The sequence below is a fragment of the Pongo pygmaeus genome, chromosome 3 (genome assembly GCF_028885625.2).
Source record: "Pongo pygmaeus isolate AG05252 chromosome 3, NHGRI_mPonPyg2-v2.0_pri, whole genome shotgun sequence".
Taxonomy (NCBI): Eukaryota; Metazoa; Chordata; class Mammalia; order Primates; family Hominidae; genus Pongo; species Pongo pygmaeus.
In genome coordinates, this window is record NC_072376.2 from 131,361,657 (window position 1) to 131,380,613 (window position 18,957).

Here is an 18,957-nt window from a genome sequence, read left to right on the forward strand (position 1 = left end):
ATATTTTTTAGATTTCTAAAATGAACATTATTGATTTTATAATTTTAAACATACTTTTCTTAGTAATAGTAATAAATGCAACTCATACTTTTCTGAGTATGAGTTGCATAGGAAAAGTAAATAAGAAAAGGATTTACAGTAACTATACTAAAACTATATATAAACTATATATAAATATATAAACTACATTTTAATGAATCTATATGAAGAAGAATATTTCTAAGAAGAAAGCAACTGAAAAGAAAATTTTCATTTACCTCATTCTTTTTTAAATGAAAGAAACAGCGTGGGGGTAAAGATTCTGTTGACAGAAAATCATGCTGGCCCCAGATTTCAGGACTTTTGTAACAGATCTCTATACTAAATTACCTCTATTGAACTACCTTGTGAGGGCTCTATTTTTCTGACTGGATGCTGATTAACAGTAGTATTTTTCTTCTAAGTAGTACTCCTGAATAACAAAAATTAGATGTGCAAAATCATTCTACATATTGCATACCGAGCACTTTTCTCTCTCTGTCTTCTGTGTGTTCGAGCATAGTCAGCACACTCCTTTGTGCAACGTGTGCCCCTCTCATCTTCCACCAGCTATCCTCAGCCAGAAACCAGGTGGCTCTGGCCATGAGTAAAATCTGGATTGGGATCAAAAAAGGGGTTTAAATCCTTTTTTTGGATTAGCAGAATCCAAAGATTTTATGGAAGCAGAATCCTTGCTTAAAATATTGTTTTAAAAATTCAAAAAACAAGTAGTATATTCCAGAACGTAGCGCCTATTCTGACATGCTATTTATTGCCAGTGTAATAGATCATCAGGACCATCTAATCTAGGGTCTGTGTTTCCTCCAGGCAGCAAATTTTTTTTTACTGGTGCTCTGACCTTAAATGAATCTCACTATATTGCAGGAATCATCAGATAATTCTCATGAATGTCCTTGTTTTTAAAGTTTTTTAAAATGAGCCTTAAAAAGCAGCAGGCCAGGCAGCTCACTCCGGTAATCCCAGTGTTCTGGGAGGTCAAGGCAGGAGAATCGCCTTAGCTCAGGAGTTTGAAATCATAATGAGACCTGTGACTGTGTGACTGTACCACTGCACTCCACTTTAGACAACAGAGTAAGACCCTGTCTCTATTTAAAAAAAAAAAAAAAAGCAGCAGCAAACTTTTTTTTCCCTGTGGGTGAGTTTTCTAAAAAATGTCAAAGACTGAATAGATTGTTTTGTTCAAAATATTGAAACTGAAACGTAGTTTCCCTGTAACTATTTCTCTTATTATCCTTTTAAATTAAAAAGAAAAGCAATACAATAGTAAGAAATTGTTACAGTAAAGATAAAAGTTTTAAGGCGCCCTCCTTCATTCTGTTCCACAAGTACATAAAGGACTAAATGTTTCCCTTTGTGGACCAGTGTTAAGAGAGCTAGGATTCAAAGCCACTCATGCATCTAAAAAATTCCTGCTTCGAAGTTATTTGATATTTCCTTTTATGCCTTGGGTGGTAAAATTTCAACAATTACATGAATGTTAAAGTGATGTAGAACAAGATACAATAATTTCTAAAACTGATACAAAAAAGAAGCGTGCTTAGTGACCTTGCATCTTTGAACTAAAGTGGAACAATAAAGGGCCTGGTCCCAGCAAATGCAAGCAGGAGAACCTCCTCCACCACCATTGAATGTTGATCTATGGAAAACACAGACAGAGGTTTGAAAAAGGCAGGCTGGAGACTCACTGTCTCATCGGAGCTGCTGTGGATTATTTTAGAATTTTCACTTTTTACAATTTCCCTCGGGGTTTCCCTAACTGTAATGCACTAAAGATTAAGCTGATTGTATCAGTGGCAAAACATTGCTTTATTTGTATAATTAAGTTACCAAATTTGCAGATTTTCAAAGAGCTATTGTCTTCATGCAGTCACATCTTTAGTTGAGGCTTCCAGAAAACAGTATTTTCCTATTTTAAATGCCTGTGAGGTAGGCATATTACTATTCTGATTTTATGGAAGAGGCTTAGAGTGGGTCAGTGACTTGTCTAAGGTTCCATGGTAGGTGACAGAGACAGGATCTGATCCAGAACTGACTCTAAAACCTTTGGTGTCTTTACACCTAGGACTTGCTGCCTCACTTTGGATGCTTACACTTTTTCACCATTATAATCCAAGTTACAATCAAAATATTTTTAGTAACATGTTTGATTATTTATCCTCAGAAGAAATTCCTGCAACAGAAGTATCATTCAGAAAGCCCTCACCTCTTACTACACCGAAAGAGATCAGAGCCTGGTTCAAATCTTGACCTCCAAAGCTAAGCTGCTTGTACTTAGAGCTTCACTAGCTGTACATCCTTGGATTAGTTAATTCATCTGAGTTCCCCATCTATATGATAGAGTTAATATGAATACTTAACTAGGATTATTGAGAAAACCAAATGAGTTAATACATTTAAAGTCTGGCACATAGTTGGTTATAACTATGTCACCAAATTACCCTTGAGACAGTTGATATGCATTTGCACTCCCTAATAGCAAGTGTTTTTATTATGTTAAGCCACTAAAATGTTGCATTTGAATTTACTTCTCTGGCTCATACGACCTCAGGTGTGCATGCCCAATTTCTGACCTGTTTCTGGTTCTTAGGTTCCTAACTCTTGTCCCAAAAAGCCTCCTTCTTTTAATGTTCTCAGAGCTCATCACTCTTTACCATTCTAAAACTACCACCCCCTGCCCATAGCCTTCCATCACAGTTGTACAGATTGTCTGCAATAAGGCCTTGAATGGTTTTCAGGCTTTTGATCAGTTTCTGCCCTCTGAAGACCTTAGAGCAGTCTGCAGGATGTCTTCAGTTTTAGTCTTGTCACAGAGTTCACTGATTTCCCCAAATCAGCAGTGACCCCCAAAGGTTCCGTCTGTAACCAGGTGTACTAGGCTTCATTTTGCATTTATCTGGCACTTATTTAGTATGTGTTTACTGAGTATCTCTTACGTGCTAGCACTGTGCTAAGTGTTGGGAATAGAGAATGAGGTAAGCATAGTCCCATTCTTCCAGGAGCTTGCAATGTAGTCTAACCATGTCCCCACCATTGTCTTTAACATGTCAGTTAGCTGTAATTCTAGGGAAGGAAGCAATCTTTGGAGCACACAGACAATGCACCAGGATATAACGTTGCTCCTTGAGGCTCCAAAAGGAACCTGAATTCCATAAAGCCATTCCAGGCTAGAGGTGGAATGATAGGTTCACAATAACATTCCTCTGTCCTCAACCTGTTTAAAAGCCTCCGACATTTCCTCACATTTCCAGAGGTCTTCTCATTTGTTCTCATGGCCTCAGACATCTCACTGATTATATCTTGCCCTCTCCTCATCCTCTGGTTTAGTGCCCTGAGGAAGCTATCCCTAAGCCCTGAAAGGAGAAGTCCGACTGTATTCCTGCTGAAGTTGTAGAAATCACTCTTCCATCACTTTACTGATAAACTCTGATATCTGGATTTCAAACATTAATGAAATTAGGTTTTCATTTGCTGGTTGGTTACTGGGAAGAGTTTTTCATATCCATTCACTGTCCTCTCTCCCCAGAACTTACATGTGGGTCTGTGTGGCTGGCATGAATCCCAACTGGGAGCCCCACTCCACCTCACAATTCTCTCTCCTGGCAGGCCTCAGCAAGACCTTGAGATATGCCCAGACGTGTCTGAGTTCTAGTGTGAGCCTAGTCTATTCTGAAACTAGGAACTTTGCTCTACATGTTTATAAAAATGACTGTACGTTAAAAACTTTGTAGGAATAATTATGCCAGATTCTTAAAGGAATTGTGTTGGGTGTAGTGGTATTATGTGTGAAATTTGTCCTTATTTTCTACATTTTCTAATGTTGTGTCATGTAATTATGGCTTTTATCATGCAAAAAAAAAAATGTATAGCCATACCAAAGAAAGGCTTTCTGCTTCTGGAAAATCATGCCCTCTCTGGCAAGGCTTCAGCTGTTCTGGGCAGATGTGAGTCTGTATTCTAGGGTTGGGGCTTGCACAATATCGGTGATCCAGCCCATCTGTTACAGGCTGAGGTTTTGGATAGAACTCCAATTGTTCTAGTGAGGAAAAGGACTGCTAGACAGGGAAACAGAGGTAGAAAACCAACTTTACATGTTCTGGGCACATATCTCTGATGAAGGAAACCAAAATATTCCTCTCTAAAATACTGGGGATTGTTGAGCTAAAATTAAGGTTGAAAGGCAGGAGTACACTGTGCCCCTCCCCTCTGCCTTTCGCACCTGAAGATGGGCTCCTTTGTTTATCAGCTCAGAAACAGAACTCAGAGATACTGGTGCCAGAGGATTTAGGAGCAGACTTTCCTTTTCCCATAAATTTACCTTTCCACATTTTTTTGCCTTTTGGAAACGTGAACATACTCTTTTCTATTACATCATGTTTAGCCTGAAGCTGCCTCCTTACATATTTTAAGTTCAGCCTAAAGGTTTCTCTGTACGTAGCCAACTATAACTTACATGGAGGTGTACACAGACTAAAGCCTATGCTTGTGCAGTTACTGAGTTTTGGTCAAAGGGGGCCAACTGTTGAAACCATATTCAATAAAGTAAATGCCAAGCTGTAACCAACCCAGCTGTTTCCTATTGCACTTCCATTTTCTGTATGTCACTTTCCTTTTCTGTCTGTAAATCTTCTTCCACCACATGGTTGCACTGGAGTCTCCCCGGCTCAGGAGGCTGCCTGATATGCGAATTGTTCTTTGAACAATTAAACTCTGCTAAATTTAATTTGGCTAAGATTTTTCTTTTAACATTTCTTTGTCTTGTCACTACATAGGATTTATGGGCCATTGTTAAAATACCATTTCAGCAGGCCCCTAAAACACTACCTTGAAAGATAAATGTTTGCCCTGAGGCCTCTCCCACGTAATGGGTACAAGTGTTAGTAAACTTCTGCTTATTTTTCTTTTGTTAATCTGACTTCAGGAGAGTGTCTCAACCAAGAGCCTAAGAAAAAGAAAAGAAATTCTGTTTTCTCCCCTACAATAGCATGCCAAGTACTAGGTCAATTAGCAAAAGAAGTAATTCCAACTCTCATCAGCCAGTGGGATGTATTTCTTGACTGGTTAAGAGTGGCTTGGGACTTGCTAGTGGTAACTTTTAGAGACTCTAGCCTGTGGGAAGAGTCTCATTTTCACTCTTGAATAAGAAGCCCTAGTTATTTCCTGATCCCTTTACAACTCAACCTCGAACACAGAGACAAAAGCACTGGAAAGCACAGTGTTTGCTGAGTTTCCCTGTCCTCTGAACATGTTTTAAGCCATCTTTCAACGGTTTCTTTGTCAGAAAAAGTAATTTTTATTATTTTTTTGAAACAGGATTTTGCTTTGTCACCCAGGCTGGAGTGCAGTGGCACAATCACGGCTCACTGCAGCCTCACCCTCCCAAGTTCAAGTGATCCTCCCACCTCAGCCTCCCAAGTAGCTGGGATTACAGGCGCGCACCACCATGCCCAGCTGATTTTTGTGTTTTTTTTGTTTTGTTTTTTGTTTTTTGTTTTGTAGAAATAGAGGCTTGCCATGTTGCCCAGGCTGGTCTCAAACTCCTGGGCTCAAGTGATCCTCCCGCCTCGGCCTCTCAAAGTGCTGGGATTAGGTATGAGCCATTGTGCCTGGCCCAGAAAAAAAATTCTTATTTACTCCAGTCTAATTTTTTTCATTTTAATGTCCCCTCTATTTACCTGTACTAGAACTTCAGACAAGAAATAAGGATACTAGTAGCAGCCTGTGCTAAATGTGGTAGTAGGATGACTTGATAATTTTACTATATTTTAGAATGATCCACAGTTACAGTGTTTTTAATATGTCTATTATCTCATTTATGTTGGAATAGGAAAGACTATACCAAACATCTTAAAGGGACTGTGTTGGGAGTAGTGGTATTATGTGTGAAATTTATGCTTCTTTTATAAATTTTCTAATTTTATAAATTATTATCTAATTTATATATTAAGCCTTTATCATTTATATCAATTTTTTTCTTTTTATGAACAGTAGCTATATATGTTAATTTCATATGAGTCATTTCATTTATTTCTTTTTTCTGTTTGTAACTTTCCCAGTCTATGCAGATTGTTTTGAAATTCTGAAAAATTAACATAATTATAAAGTAAAACCTAATTATTGCAGAAAAGTTAATAAATGCAGAACAACATTAACAATTTAAATAATTCATAATTCTACCACAATGGAAAATCATTTATATATTTGTGCATCATTCAGTTTAGTGTTGTTTTTTTTTTTTAGGATGGAGCAATCCTTTATTTTTACACACTTTGACAAGGAGGTTTTCTGTAAACAACCTTTCCAGTGGAGAACAGAGAACATGAAATCAGCCCCCAGACATCAGCAGCTGCTCTGCTCAGGGCTGAGGCTCCCCCTTGCCCACATGGTGAGGTGGAGGGGTGCACTTCCTTTCCTTTATCAGCTTATCCTGCTGCTTCCTCACACGTCTCATGGTTTTCTGCCTAAGTATACTCTCTACGAAATCATCATATTCTATCTTGCACTCTTTCTCTGCCCAGATACTACTGATTCCATGTGCACTTTCTATCCACTCTTTTTCAAAAGTATGACATCGATCAGGAATCTTGTAGGGCTGTTCAGCACTTTGGATTGTCAACCATCGATCTACGTTAAGGCCGAACCTTTTCTGCACGTCCAAGAAAGGCATGGTGATCTGATGCTCACAGCCTTGTCTCTTCTCTAATTTAGTGGTTTTTAAAAATCACAATATAATTACTGGATTTACGGCTAAGCAAGGCTCAGCACGCTCGCCATGCTCATAACATTCTTCTAAGTGATTTCTTTCACCTAAATTACTCTCCTGCTACTGTATGACCTGCTTGTTGGCTAGATTTGTTTGGTCAGAATAGGTACTGCCCTCAAAAGCGAGGGGGTAGGGATAATAATGGTCCCTTCATAGATCTCCACATCTGAATCCCTGGAACCTGTTAATATGTTATGTTACATGCAAAGGGGAATTAAGATTGCAGACAGAATTAAGGTTGCTGATCAGTTGACAGATTATCCTGGATTATCCAGGTAGATTCGATGTATCCACAAGGTTCCTTAAAAGTGGAAGGGAGAGGCCAAAAATGAGATTCAGAAAGAGATATGACGCTGAAAGCAGGGTCAGAGAGTTGCTGTGTTGCTGGCTTTGGAGTCGGAGAAGGGGAGCCATGAGTCAAGGGATGCGGGTGACTTCTAGCAGTTGAAAAGGCAAAGAAACAGATTTTCTCCTATGGCCTCCAGAAAGGAATGCTGCCCTGTTCACACCTCAATTTTAGCAGAGAGAGCCCCATGTGAGACTTCTGAACTACAGAATTGTAGTTGTTTTAAACCACTAAGTTTGTCGTAATTTGTTACGGCAGTAATGGGAAATTGAATTCCTTCCTTCCTTCTACTCTCTCAAAAAGTAAGGGCTCCTCAATGCCAGGCACTGTATTAGGTGCTGGGGCATTATGCTAGATGCAAGAAACAGCAGTGAAAGAACTAACAGAAGGAAACAGAGCAGAGAAAAAAAGAATTAATGCCACCCTTAATTCCACAGTTTAGCAATCTATCGGAATAGCTGCAGCCTCTCTGCCTCTTGCTTTACTGTAAGAAGAGAGTTTTCTACATAGCCCACATTTCTTTACATCTTTTGAGAAGAAGCACCTGACTGCCTTTGTTCAAGACTGTATTTTCAAGGATGTTTCTAGGGCAGACATCAGAATATACAGAACAACAAGTAAAATATAGGACAGAAAAAAATGACATTGATATAATGGCAAAAAAAAATAAATTTCACAATGGAATATTCATTTTATATGTATAAAAGCAAGTTAGGTGGGGCGCGGTAATCCCAGGACTTTGTGAGGCCAAGGTGGGTGGATCACTTGAGGTCAGGAGCTTGAGACCAGTCTGGTCAACATGGTGAAACCCTGTCACTAGTAAAAATACAAAAATTAGCCAGGCATGGTGGTGCATGCTTGTAATCCCAGCTACTTGGGAGGCTGAAGTGGGAGGATTGCTTAAATCCAGGAAGTGTAGGTTGCAGTGAGCTGAGATCACGCCACTGCACTCCAGCCTGGGCAACAGAGCAAGACTCCATCTCAAAATAAATAAATAAATAAATAAATAAATAAATAAAATAAATAGAAGCAAGTTAGATGAATTTAAAATCTTGATTATAAAATGTGAGAACAAGTTTAGTAAAGATAAAAATAGGAAAAACTAGAAATGTTAACTAAGCTATTGTATTAGTCTATTCTCATGCTGCTAACAAAAACATAGCTGAGACTGGATAATTTATAAAGGAAAGAGGTTTAATTGACTCACAGTTCAGCATGGCTGGGGAGGCCTCAGGAAATTTACAATCATGGTGGAAGGCCAAGGGAAAGCAAGGCACCTTCTTTACAAGGCAGCAGGAAGGAGAAATCCAAGCAGGGGAAATGGCAGACACTTATAAAACCATCACATCTGTGAGACTCACTCATTATTATGACAGCAACATGAGGGAACCTCTCCCATGATTCAATTACCTCTACCAGGTTCTGCCCTTGACATGTGGGTATTATGGGGATTATAATTCGAGGTGAGATTTGGGTGGGGACACAGGGCCAAACCATATCAGAAAGTTGAGGAATTATCTGGTTTCTGGAGTTTGCTCTGAAAATACTTTCTGGTTGGAAAACCAAGTAGAATGCAAGTTTATATATTGTGATTATATTTCTATTTAATATTTCTTCAGAGCTAAAATATTGGCATTGAAATGATGGGATCAAAACTGAAGAAGTATGTGTTTTACAACAGCAAGAAAAATACCTAACGAAAATACTTGGGTAAAACTTTTGAAATGTCATACTGAAATTATGACTTCTCATGTATTTGATAAATTACTTTTAAACAAAGTAATTCCTGAAGCACTGAAAGAAGCAATGCTTTGGTGTTTGACTATGTTTATTTATCTACTTTCAGATGTAAAATCTGTAAGTTTTCAGAGAAATAATCATTGAAAGATATCAAGTAATAAACATCTACCAAATAAAGCAGAAAAGAATTTTAGAGTGCTTTTTGTTTCTTTACATTGATTCCACAAGTGTGATGTTCATCTGATTTCCTTTCAAGTGTTCCTACATCAGTAAGTGAAATAAAACAGTTCAGAACATTTACTCTAGTTTATTTAAACAAAAGATTTGCAAATATAAAGTTAAGCTTAAAAGGCATTTTTCCTTATTTATCCAGGAAATTTATGCATTCTTAAAATTTTCCCCATGATCATCATAGGAAACAAAAGAAATAAAAAATCACATGAAGTTCCACCATCCCGAGATAAACACTATTATATTTTGCACATTTCCTTCTAGTTTTTTGGGATCATATATTTTATATGGCATCATATAGCAAAATACAATACACAACCTGATTTTTCACTATAAAAGTAGTATATTCTATTGTAGAAAATTTAGAAAAATTGTAACATAGATAAAAAAACTTTAAAATACATAATTGGGTTAATGACTTAAGTCAAATTTACTATCAACTATGAAAAGTTCGGTGGGTGGGTTCCAAGATGGCTGAATAGGAACAGCTCCAGTCTACAGCTCCCAACATGAGTGATGCATAAGACGGGTGATTTCTGCATTTCCAACTGAGGTACCGGGTTCATCTAACTGGGGCTTGTCAGACAGAGGGTGCAGAACAGTGGGTGCAGTGCACCGAGCATGAGCCGAAGCAGGGTGAGGCATTGCCTCACCCGGGAAGCACAAGGGGGCAGGGAATTCCCTTTCCTAGCCAAGTAAAGCTGTGACAGAAGGCACCTGGAAAATCGGGTGACTCCCACCCTAATACTGGGCTTTTCCAGTGGTCTTAGCAAATGGCACACCAGGAGATTGTATCCCGTGCCTGGCTCAGAGGGTCCCATGCCCACTGAGCCTTGCTCATTGCTAGCACAGCAGTCTGAGATCGAACTGCAAGGCGGCAGCCAGGCTGGGGGAGGGATGACCACCATTGCTGAGGCTTGCTTAGGTAAACAAAGCAGCCGGGAAGCTCGAACTGGATGGAGCCCACCACAGCTCAAGGAGGCCTGCCTGCCTCTGTAGACTCCACCTCTGGAGGCAGGGCATAGCCAAACAAAAGGCAGCAGAAACCTCTGCAGACTTAAATGTCCCTGTCTGACAGCTTTGAAGAGAGTAGTGGTTCTCCCAGTATGGAGTTTGAGATCTGAGAACAGACAGACTGCCTCCTCAAGTGGGTCCCTGACCCCCGAGTAGCCTAACTGGGAGGCACCCCCCAGTAGGGGCAGACTGACACCTCACACGGCCGGGTAGCCCTCCGAGACAAAACTTCCAGAGGAGCGATCAGGCAGCAACATTTGCTGTTCAGCAATATTCACTGTTCTGCAGCCTCTGCTGCTGATACCCAGGCAAACGAGGTCTGGGGTGGCCCTCCAGCAAACTCTAACAGACCTACAGCTGATGATCCTGACTGTTAGAAGGAAAACTAGCAAACAGAAAGGACATCCACACCAAAACCCCATCTGTACGTCACCATCGTCAAAGACCAAAGGTGGATACAACCACAAAGATGGGGAAAAAACAGAGCAGGAAAAACTGAAAATTCTAAAAAGCAGAGCGCCTCTCCTCCTCCAAAGGAATGCAGCTCCTCACCAGCAACGGAACAAAGCTGGATGGAGAATGACTTTGATGAGCTGAGAGAAGAAGGCTTCAGACGATCGAACTTCTCCAAGCTAAAGGAGGAAGTTCGAACCCATTGCAAAGAAGTTAAAAACCTTGAAAAAAGATTAGACGAATGGCTAACTAGAATAACCAATGCAGAGAAGTCCTTAAAGGACCTGATGGAGCTGAAAACCATGCCACGAGAACTATGTGACATATGCACAAGCTTCAGTAGCTGATTCGATCAACTGGAAGAAACAGTATCAGTGATTGAAGACCAAATGAATGAAATGAAGTGAGAAGAGAAGTTTAGAGAAAAAAGAATAAAAAGAAATGAACAAAGCCTCCAAGAAATATGGAACTATGTGAAAAGACCAAATCTATGTCTGATTGGTGTACCTGAAAGTGACAGGGAGAATGGAACCAAGTTGGAAAACACTCTGCAGGATATCATCCACGAGAACTTTCCCAATCTAGAAAGGCAGGCCAACATTCAGATTCAGGAAATACAGAGAACACCACAAAGATACTCCTCGAGAAGAGCAACTTCAAGACACATAATTGTCAGATTCACCAAAGTTGAAATGAAGGAAAAAATGTTAAGGGCAGCCAGAGAGAAAGGTCGGGTTACCCACAAAGGGAAGCCCATCAGACTAACAGCTGATCTCTCGGCAGAAACTCTACAAGCCAGAAGAGAGTGGGGGGCCAATATTCAACATTCTTAAAGAAAAGAATTTTCAACCCAGAATTTCATATCCAGCCAAACTAAGTTTCATAAGTGAAAGAGAAATAAAATACTTTACAGACAAGCAAATGCTGAGAGATTTTGTCACCCCAGGCCTGCCCTACAAGAGCTCCCGAAGGAAGCACTAAACATGGAAAGGAACAACCAGTACCAGCCACTGCAAAAACATACCAAATTGTAAAGACCATCGATGCTAGGAAGAAACTGCATCAACTAATGAGCAAAATAACCAGCTAACAAAATAATGACAGGATCAAATTCACAAATAACAATATTAACCTTAAATGTAAATGGGCTAAATGCTCCAAGTAAAAGACACAGACTGACAAATTGGATAAAGAGTCAAGACACATCAGTATGCTGTATTCAGGAAACCCATCTCACATGCAGAGACACACATAGGCTCAAAATAAAGAGATGGAGGAAGATCTGCCAAGCAAATGGAAAACAAAAAAAGGCAGGGATTGCAATCCTAGTCTCTGATAAAACAGAATTTAAACCAACAAAGATCAAAAGAGACAAAGAAAGCCATTACATAATGGTAAAGGAATCAATTCAACAAGAAGAGCTAACTATCCTAAATATATATGCACCAAATACAGGAGCACCCAGATTCATAAAGCAAGTCCTTAGAGACCTACGAAGAGATTTAGACTACCACACAATAATAATGGGAGACTGTAACACCCCACTGTCAACATTAGACAGATCAATGAGAGAGAAAGTTAACAAGGATATCCAGGAATTGAACTCAGCTCTGCACCAAGTGGAACTAATAGATATCTACAGAACTCTCCACCCCAAATCAGCAGAATATACATTCTTCTCAGCACCACACCGCACTTATTCCAAAACTGACCACATAGTTGGAAGTAAAGCACTCCTCAGCAAATGTAAAAGAACAGAAATTATAACAAACTGTCTCTCAGACCATAGTCCAATCAAACTAGAACTCAGGATTAAGAAACTCACTCAAAACCGCTCAACTACATGGAAACTGAACAACCTGCTCCTGAATGACTACTAGGTACATAAAGAAATGAAGGCAGAAATAAAGATGTTCTTTGAAACCAACAAGAACAAAGACACAACATACCAGAATCTCTGGGACATATTTAAAGCGGTGTGTAGAGGGAAATATACAGCACTAAATGCCCACAAGAGAAAGCAGGAAAGATCTAAAATTGACACCCTAACATCACAATTTAAAAGAACTAGAGAAGCAAGAGCAAACACATTCAAAAGCTAGCAGAAGGCAAGAAATAACTAAGATCAGAGCAGAACTGAAGGAAATAGAGACACAAAAAAGCCTTCAAAAGATTAATGAATCCAGGAGCTGGTATTTTGAAAAGATCAACAAAATTGATAGACCGTTAGCAAGAGTAATAAAGAAGAAAAGAGAGAAGACTCAAATAGATGCAATAAAAAATGATAAAGGGGATATCACCACCGATCCCACAGAAATACAAACTACCATCAGAGAATACTATAAACACCTCTATGCAAATAAACTAGAAAATCTAGAAGAAATGGATAAATTCCTCAACACATACACCCTCCCAAGACTAAATCAGGAAGAAGTTGAATCTCTGAATAGACCAGTAACAGGCTCTGAAATTGAGGCAATAATTAATAGCTTACCAACCAAAAAAAGTCCGGGACCAGACGGATTCACAGCTGAATTCTACCTGAGGTACAAGGAGGAGCTGGTACCATTCCTTCTGAAACTATTCCAATCAACAGAAAAAGAGGGAATCCTCCCTAACTCATTTTATGAGGCCAGCATCATCCTGATACCAAAGCCTGACAGAGACACAACAAAAAAGAGAATTTTAGACCAATATCCCTGATGAACAACATCGATGCAAAAAATCTCAATAAAATTCTGGCAAACTGAATCCAGCAGCACATCAAAAAGCTTATCCATCATGATCAAGTGGGCTTCATCCCTGGGATGCAAGGCTGGTTCAACATACACAAATCAATAAACATAATCCAGCATATATACAGAACCAAAGACAAAAACCACATGATTATTTCAATAGATGCAGAAAAGGCCTTCAACAAAATTCAACAGCCCTTCATGCTAAAAACTCCCCATAAATTAGGTATTGATGGGACATATTTCAAAATAATAAGAGCTATTTATGACAATCCCACAGCCAATATCACACTGAATGGGCAAAAACTGGAAGCATTCCCTTTGAAAACGGGCACAAGACAGGGATGGCCCTCTCTCACCACTCGTATTCAACACAGTGTTGGAAGTTCTGGCCAGGGCAATCAGGCAGGAGAAAGAAATAAAGGGTATTCAATTAGGAAAAGAGGAAGTCAAATTGTCCCTGTTTGCAGATGACATGATTGTATATCTAGAAAACCCCATCATCTCAGCCCAAAATCTCCTTAAGCTGATAAGCAACTTCAGCAAAGTCTCAGGATACAAAATCAATGTGCAAAAATCACAAGCATTCTTATACACCAATAACAGACAAACAGAGAGCCAAATCATGAGTGAACTCCCATTCACAATTGCTTCAAAGAGAATAAAATACCTAGAACTCCAACTTACAAGGGATGTGAAGGACCTCTTCAAGGACAACTACAAACCACTGCTCAATGAAACAAAAGAGGATACAAACAAATGGAAGAACATTCCATGCTCATGGGTAGGAAGAATCAATATCATGAAAATGGCCATACTGCCCAAGGTAATTTATAGATTCAATGCCATCCCCATCAAGCTACCAATGACTTTCTTCACAGAATTGGAAAAAACTACTTTAAAGTTCATATGGAACCAAAAAGGAGCCCCCATTGCCAAGTCAATTCTAAGCCAAAAGAAGAAAGCTGGAGACATCATGCTACCTGACTTCAAACTATACTACAAGGCTACAGTAACCAAAACAGCATGGTACTGGTACCAAAACAGAGATATAGACAAATGGAACAGAACAGAGCCCTCAGAAATAATGCCGCATATCTACAACTATCTGATCTTTGACAAACCTGACAAAAACAAGAAATGGGGAAAGGATTCCCTATTTAATTAATGGTGCTGGGAAAACTGGCTAGCCATATGTAGAAAGCTGAAACTGGATCCCTTCCTTACACCGTATACAAAAATTAATTCAAGATGGTTTAAAGACTTACATGTTAGACATAAAACCATAAAAACCCTAGAAGAAAACCTAGGCATTACCATTCAGGACATAGGCATGGGCAAGGACTTCATGTCTAAAACACCAAAAGCAATGGCAACAAAAGCCAAAATTGACAAATGGGATCTAATTAAACTAAAGAGCTTCTGTACAGCAAAAGAAACTACCATCAGAGTGAACAGGCAACCTACAGAATGGGAGAAAATTTTTGCAATCTACTCATCTGACAAAGGGCTAATATCCAGAATCTACAATGAACACAAATAAATTCAAAAGAAAAAAACAAACAACCCCATCAAAAAGTGGGCAAAGGACAATAACAGACACTTCTCAAAAGAAGATATTTATGCAGCCAAAAAAGACATGAAAAAATGCTCATCATCACTGGCCATCAGAGAAATGCAAATCAAAACCACAACGAGATACCATCTCACACCAGTTAGAATGGCGATCATTAAAAAGTCAGGAAACAACAGGTGCTGGAGAGGATGTGGAGAAACAGGAACATTTTTACACTGTTGGTGGGACTATAAACTAGTTCCACCATTGTGGACGTCAGTGTGGCGATTCCTCAGGGATCTAGAACTAGAAATACCATTTGACCCAGCCATCCCATTACTGGGTATATACCCAAAGGATTATAAATAATGCTGCTATAAAGACACATGCACACATATGTTTATTGCGGCACTATTCACAGTAGCAAAGTCTTCGAACCAACCCAAATGTCCAACAATGATAGACTGGATTAAGAAAATGTTGCACATATACACCATGGAATACTATGCAGCCATAAAAAAGGATGAGTTCATGTCCTTTGTAGGGACATGGATGAAGCTGGAAACTATCATTCTCAGCAAACTATCACAAGGACAAAAAACCAAACACCGCATGTTCTCACTCATAGGTGGGAATTGAACAATGAGAACACATGGACACAGGAAGGGGAACAACACACACCGGGGACTGCTGTGGGGTCGGGGGAGGGGGGAGGGATAGCATTAGGAGATATACCTAATCCTAAATGACGAGTTAATGGGTGCAGCATGCCAACATGGCACATGTATACATATGTAACAAACCTGCACGTTGTGCACATGTACCCTAAAACTTCAAGTATAATAATAATAAAATTAAAAAAAAAATAGCTATGCAGTAATTTGTGGTATATTGCTTGCATAACAATGAATAATAGGGAACATTTTATTGATAAATAAAAGGTTTTGTCAGTGAGTACATGCAATGAAATAATACCAGAAGAAAAAAACCTGATACTTTTTAAACTACTGCCTGACAGATTACATGAAACTAAATAAAAAACAAGCTTTTGTCAGGATATTTGTGTTTTCCAGATTTACAGAGCCATTCTCTTTGAATATTAAATAACCATACTTTTAAATTTCTACTCCTCTCCTAGACTGATTGCTGGAGGCAAATTAATTTCAGATTAATTTCCAACACTTCTGAGGGAGGAAAATACCTAAAGCAAGAATTTGTGTTAATCACATATCCATCCGTCTTCTACATAAGGCCATTCAAATCCTCCCAGAACCTGTTTTAAAACCAGTGCTTCCTTTTGCTGAGAACATTACTTAAATATTCCTCCCCAAATTAGGACACACATGCATTATCTGTGAGTCATACAGCTCTCAAATACACAGATTTCAGATTCCATCATCATTATGAGTCCATACAATGCCCCTGTTTTATTTCATTATTCTTTCCCCTTTGTCGTATTCATTCTCATATACATCATCTTTCCCATCAGAGATATTCACATTAATATATCCAATGTTTCCTTATGCATCTGAAAATACAGCCCTGAGATATAACATATGGTTGTTTTCTGTGTATATGTGTATTTTGAATATATAAAAATTGTTTTGTTCGATAGAATTCATTCCATATTTCCAAGATCCATCTACATTCCTATATATAAAAATGGTTAACTACTTCTTCCTGTGTTTTATCCCATTGTGTGTACATGCTATGTATTCTGAGTAGCCATTTCCCTAGGGATGGACATTAAGCTGTCTCTAATTTCTTGCTAACACTAATAATGATAGGATACCACACTCCAAAATATCCCCTTAAGGATTTGTACACAATATAAACCCAGGTGAGGGAATGATAAGTATACAAATTATATGAATAATTAATTTCACTAGGTATTGTGAGTTACACTCCCACCAATAGTGCATGAGGTTTCTGATTTCTTGACATCCTAGCCAGCAGTTAGTATTAGCTGACTTTGTAATTTTTAGCAACTCTTTGTTGACTTAATTTGAATTTCTCTGATTATAAGTGAAGTTGAACATCTCTTCATATACATTTTGGCTATTTAGAATTCCCCTGCCATGAATTGTCTATTTTAGTCCTTGTTCAATTTTTGAGTTTCCTTGTAGATTTTAGTAGTTCCTTATATGGTCTACATGTTAATCACTTTTTAGTGTTACACTTTAAAAATATCTCCTGCTAATGTGTCTGCAACCAGCCTGTTAAGTTTGTCTATCATATCTTCTTTGTATAGAAATATTCAGTTTTAACATGATCACATCCATCAATTTCCACCACCCACCCTTAAGGTTTGTACTTTTTGGGTCTTGTTTAAAAATCCTTCCCCATTCCAAGTTCACAAAGAAAGCTTCATGTATTTTACTAACTTCATAGTGTTGCCTTTCATAGTTAGGTTTTTAATCCATTCAAAATTTATTTTTGTATTTGGAGTGTGGTAAGAATCTAAGTTTATTTTTTTCCTATGTGTTGAGCCACATACTAAATAATCTGTCTTTCCTCTATGAGTTATGATGCTAATTTCTATTATATTCCTTATTCTCATATATAACATAGGCTTGTTTACTGGTTTTCTATTCTGTTATATCAATTTTTTTGTCCATTCCTATACTGGTATCACACTATTTTTATTGCTATGGTTTTATATGTCTTAATATATTCAACTAGACAAGTTCCCTCTCTTTGCTCTTGTTTTTAAAAAATTCGTCTTATTTATTTGTGGTCTATTATTATTCTATGCACATTTTATAAGCTAATTAATTGTCTAGTTCTTCAAAGTCCGGATGAAATTTTCATTAAAATTGCATTGAATTTATAGATTAATTTAGGGAGAATGATATTTTTACAGTATTCATTTGTCCCATTCATGAACGTGGTACTTTTTCCTTTTTACCTAGATCTTGTTTTATGTCCTTTAATAGAGCTTGAAAAACTCTGTTTTAAAGGATGGGTTCATTCATTAGTTTATATCCTATATACTTTGTAGTTTTTACTGCTATTGTGAATGAAATTGCATTTTATACTAATTTCCAGTTGGTCACTGCTGATACAGAAGAACGTTACTGATTTTTATATGGAATTTAAATGAATTAATATACATAAAATATTTATAAAATTTCTTATATATGAATTAAGTAAATACTATATGTGTTCACTATTGTTTTGTTGCCTATCATCAATCTTGCATCTCCACAGCCTTTCTGAGCTCTCCTATTAGTTCTAATAGTTTGTCTATTGATTCAGTTGGGTCCTCTGGTATAAGATCTAATAATCTGCAAACTGTGAAAGGGTTGGGTTGTCCATTCTATCCAATCCTTATACTTCCCATTTTTTTGGAAGGAAAAAATACTGTGTTGACTGAGAACCCCTCACCATATTCAATGGAAGCCATGCAAGACTCTTTCTTGTCCCTAAAGATGATATGTCACAATTTTTTTTCCTAAGTTTCCTAATAGATATTTATTAAAAGCTTTTGTTAAGGCCAGGAGTGGTGGCTCATGCCTGCAATCCCAGCATTTTGGGAGGCCAAGGCAGGCGGATAACCTGAGGTCAGGAGTTCGAGACTAGCCTGACCAACATGGTGGAACCCCGTCTCTACTGAAAATACAAAAATTAGCCAAGAGTGGTGGCGGGTGCCTGTAGTTCCAGCTACTCTGGCGGCTGAGGCAGGAGAATCGCTTGAACCCAGGAGGTGGAGGTTGCAGTGAGCTGAGATTGCACCACTGTGCTCCAGCCTGGGCGACAAAGCGAGACTCTGTCTCAAAAAAAAAAAAAAAAAAAAGCTTTTGTCAAATTAAAAAATTATCTTCTATTCATAGTTTTTTCTAACACTTTAAAATATCTCATCATTAGATGTTAAACATTATCAAATGGTCTTTCTCCATATGTTGAGTCATTTTCCCCCCTTTAGTCTACTAATGTGATAAATTATATTAATATCTTTTCTGGTGATGAACCTCCTTACATTTCTGGAATAAAATTTACATTGCCATATTTTATTAAAACGTGGTTGAAATAAGCTAATATTTATTTAGAATTTCACATTTTTGCTCAAAAGTGAGCTAATAAC

General features: G+C 38.2%; 1 protein-coding gene across 1 annotated transcript; it reads right to left on the bottom strand.

The window, feature by feature from the left end:
- Positions 1-6,391: 6,391 nt before the first annotated feature.
- Positions 6,392-6,703, bottom strand: LOC129035732 (NADH dehydrogenase [ubiquinone] iron-sulfur protein 5-like). Its single transcript, XM_054486499.1, has one exon. The coding sequence runs from the start codon at positions 6,701-6,703 to the stop codon at positions 6,392-6,394; it is 312 nt and encodes a 103-aa protein (XP_054342474.1).
- Between the last annotated feature and the right edge of the window lie 12,254 nt (positions 6,704-18,957).